General features: G+C 36.0%; 1 protein-coding gene across 1 annotated transcript in view; it reads left to right on the top strand.

Moving 5' to 3' along the window:
• Positions 1 to 1,200: 1,200 nt before the first annotated feature.
• Positions 1,201 to 4,333, top strand: part of LOC130072709 (methylosome protein 50-like) — a gene marked incomplete at its 3' end in the record, with an annotated part of 9,930 nt that continues 6,797 nt past the window's right edge. Inside the window, 5 exon segments of the mRNA XM_056237929.1 lie at positions 1,201 to 1,410; positions 2,322 to 2,507; positions 3,574 to 3,678; positions 3,681 to 3,714; positions 3,797 to 3,850. Of these exon segments, the coding sequence (XP_056093904.1) occupies positions 1,326 to 1,410; positions 2,322 to 2,507; positions 3,574 to 3,678; positions 3,681 to 3,714; positions 3,797 to 3,850 (464 nt within the window).

The following is a 4,333-nucleotide window of genomic DNA, read 5'->3' on the forward strand; positions in this document are numbered from 1 at the left end:
CTCAGAACCATAAATCAAAGTCATAAAACACCTTTTTTGACACATGGTTTATGTTAATACTACTCGTTTGTTTCTAGGGTCTGATGAGTGGTTGCTTATGTGTTCTTTGTGTTTACTAAGTTGTTCTGGGTGGTTGGCAGGGGGTTTCTATGGTATTATGTGTGGTTTCTAAGGTGTTGTGGGTGGTTGGCAGGGTGTTTCCAGGGTATTATAAGATGTTGCTAAGGTGTTCTATATTGTTGCCAAGGTGGGTGGTAGCCATGATTTCTAGGGTATTATGGGATGTTACCTTTCCTTCTTTAATATAGCTGCTCATCTAAGAATAGACTAGACCAGACTACACTAGAATAGAATAGACTAGAATAATTAGAATAGAATAGACCAGACTAGCATAGAATACGCTAGAATAGAATCAAATAGACTATAATAGAATAGAGTAGAATATAATGGAATAGAATAGAACAGAGTAGAATAGAGTAAAGTAGAATATAATAAAATGGAATAGAATAGATTAGAACAGAACACAGTAGAATATAATAGACTAGAGTAGAGTAGAATGAACTGGAATAGAATAGAATAGAACAGAATTGAGCTGAATCTGTGACCCAGTGGTCTCATTAAATCAGAGACATGTGTGTGTTGAGTGTGTTGAAAATTTTTCATTTTGGGGTGGAGTATCCCTTTAACTGCAATCACTGGAATAAATCTTGGATTAAGGAAAAAAATTACATTTCAAAGCGTTTGAGTTCTCTCTGAGAAAGGGTGCGTTCGCAAAAACACTGAAATATATATGTTTTTTGAATCTCATATTATTTTCATCACCAGTTTTCTCAAAAGTTTTGCGAGAGAACGCAAAGTACTAAAAATACATATTTTCCTCGCATCTCATTGATAAATATTAGTCTTAAAGTGTAAAACGGGCGCTAGCGCGACACCTAGAGGAGAAAAATGCGAGAATTTATAAATACATTTGATATTTCATGTTTCGTTATTTTTATCATAAGCATAATTACATATAGTAATTTATAATATATATATATATTATATATATATATATATATATATATATATATATATATATATATATATATATATATATTATTGATAATAATAATTGATATTATATTATTATTAGAATTTTAGTCAATGAGAGACTAGCGGCTCTTATTTTGAAGGTCGTTTAATTTTTCCAGCTTTTATTTTGAAGTGTCTTCGGCGCTGGAAGCGGAAGTGCCGCACACGCGCGTGTCTTTTTCATTCATTGCGGGAGTTTGCATGTGTTGTTCAGTGTGATATTGATATATTGATAATAACTCGAGATCATAATGATTAAGGATAACTGCTGGAATATCCCTGTAAACGCCCCGGCGTGTATGGAGAGACACCTGGACGCGGTGGACTACAGGAAAGGTCAGATTAAAACTATCATCTCTTACTCTGATCGAAATAAACTCATGTGCAGCAGATGCATTAAATATAGGAATTATAATATAAATGTGCAATATAATACATATCTATACATTTATTCTTAATTACTTTTATTATTACTGAACTGCAACGGTGATTGTTTTATTTTGATGCAACAAATGTGTCACTCACAGTCAAACCAAATATTATTCAGACACCAGAAATAATTTTTGATATTTTTCCACTAGTGTGATCAGGACACTATAGTTAATTTATGTAAGTGATGTGAGCAAAATAAAGTAAACTGACATATTATACCCAAATATTCTTCATACAGAGACTACCAGTGACATTTATACACATTTGGGACCAGAAATGATTCACTTTGAGCTGATCATGTTCTGCTGAAGTGTGTTTTCTGTAACTGCTAATGCTCTTTTTACACACACACTGAACAACATGAAGCATTGCTTGGTCACTGGTTGAGCTAAACTGGTATTATCTAATTGTGTAGTTAAATTTAACAGCTGACAGATATTCAACATAATTCATGTGTGAGAGTCTAACAGAAGGACGGACAAAACCAGTCAAATATCCACTATTTTATTACCATTTTCTAAACTACAGCGAATAAACTGTGATAATGTGAGAAATGTTGAAGGTGTCTGAATTTAGGTTTGACTGTATATTTAATCAAACTACAAATATATTTTTCTATTAATAATGTATATTTAGCATGTATTGTATAGTTATTTAATTGTATTTATTAATTATTAATATTTTTTTTACATGTATTCTGAAGCTTCTGCATTCACGTCATTGAATTATTTCTCAGTTGTAAATTTTCTGTTGTTGATGATGATGATGATGATGATGATGCTGTTGTTGTGTGTGTGTGTGTGTGTGTGTGTCAGACGGGTCTCTGCTGCTGGGCGCCTCCAGTCTGTCGGGCCGCAGCTGGCAGGGCTCGGTGTGGGTGTACACGGACCCCAAACTGGCCCCCAGCGAGGGCTACTGTAAGGCGGGCGTTCAGACTGACGCCGGAGTCACGGACGCTCGGTGGATCTCGGAGCGCGCGCTGCTCCTGGCGTCAGACGCGGGTAAAACACACCGCACTACTGTGTTCAAAAAACGTTTAAAAATGTAATTTTGGTGATCAAAGAGTTTTAAGGGATTACATGGTCGACTACAGAGCGACTTTCAGTATAAAGCCAAAACTGCCAGTAAGTGGCGGCAAATTGTTCTAACAAGTGAGTCATTGATTCATTCACTCAAACGATTCGTTCAAAATGGCCGATTCATTCCGAGACAAAGCAAATTACTCTTTATGAGAGTCATTGAATCATTCACTCAAACGATTCGTTCAAAATGGCTGATTCATTCCGGGACGCGATATTTTTTTTCACAGGATGGTAGGGGAAGACTCATGAATATTCATTAGGGAACTCATCCCTGATTGGTCTTAACCCCAGTGACGGGTAGGTTTAGGGGCGGGGTTAGGGGTAAGTCATCAGACCCCCAGTGACGGGTAGGTTAGGGGCGGGTTAGGGGTAGGTCATCAGACCAATCAGGGATGAGTTCCCTAATGAATATTCATGAGTCTTCCCCGACCATCCTGTGGAAAAAAATATCGCTTCCGGGACAAAGCAAATGACTCTTTATGAGTGAGTTGTTGAATCATTCACTCAAACGATTTGTTCAAAAACGCGGATTCATTTAGTACCAGATCTACCACAGTAATATTGTGCTTATTGACATTTACCACACTAATATAATTTTTTTGGGACATTTACCATGATAGTATTAAGTTCATCTTAACATATTCTGGTGTTTTATCTTAGTTTGTGGACTTGTACGCTGGTAATACCATGTGTTATAGATGTGTTTAATAATAATATTGTTTTTGTAGAGATCACCATAGAAACGTTGTGCTTCTTGACATGGTAATACTGTGTTTATCAGACTTCTACCGTATTATTGATATTTATTTTGGTTAATACTGGGGTTTTATCTTAGTTTTTGGACTTTTTATTTTGGATCATGCATCTTTGGTCAATAATATTGCCTTTTAAAGATCCTACCCTAATAATGTGCTCTTTGACCCGTAAAATCATGCGATCACGCTGTTTTTGAGCATGTAGTGTGTGTGTGTGTGTGTGTGTGCAGGGTCGGTGGAGTTATGGGAGCTGGCGGAGGACGAGCGTTTACTGGTGAACCGCTTCAGTGCGCACGAGCATGATGATGTGGTGACGGGTGTGAGTGTGTGTGTGGGCGCGAGACACGCGTCAGCTGCGGTGCCGACTGCAGGTGAGTGTGTGTGTGTGTGTGTGCTCATGGACCGTCGTCATGACAGCTGTCAATCACTCACCCTCTCCGTCTCTGGTTTCAGGATCAAAGTGTGGGATCTGAGCCAGGAGAGCGTCATCAGCTCGTATACCGGTGAGCAAACAGGAAGTGATGTCACTTAACATTACATTGGGCTATTGAATAGTTATAATAGTTTATTAGTAATATGTAACAATAATAATACATACAAAAAGATAATATATGTGGCTTTTTATTTATAAGGATAGATACGAGTCACATGATGTGATGATGGAGGGGAAATATAGAAATAACGAATACTTAATAAGAATAATTTTCACACTTCGGCTGTTTTCGTAGATGCATAGTTCATTAATATATGTATATGTTTTATTTATATGTGGTTTATTTAGAATATATGTTGTTTATTAAGTATATGTAAATAATTATATTCTTATAGTTTTCTCATATAATGAATAATATGCATATGTGATTTATTGAAGAAAAAAACTGGGAGTATTTTTTGATATATTATAGTAATAAAAAGTTTGCATGATTATTTGTCATTTATTAAATATATAATATTTAGTTATGAGTGACAGTACAGTCTCTCATGTGTGTG

This window comes from Rhinichthys klamathensis, unplaced genomic scaffold, assembly GCF_029890125.1.
Source record: "Rhinichthys klamathensis goyatoka isolate OS25496 unplaced genomic scaffold, OSU_Roscu_1.1 h1tg000504l_1, whole genome shotgun sequence".
Lineage (NCBI taxonomy): Eukaryota > Metazoa > Chordata > Actinopteri > Cypriniformes > Leuciscidae > Rhinichthys > Rhinichthys klamathensis.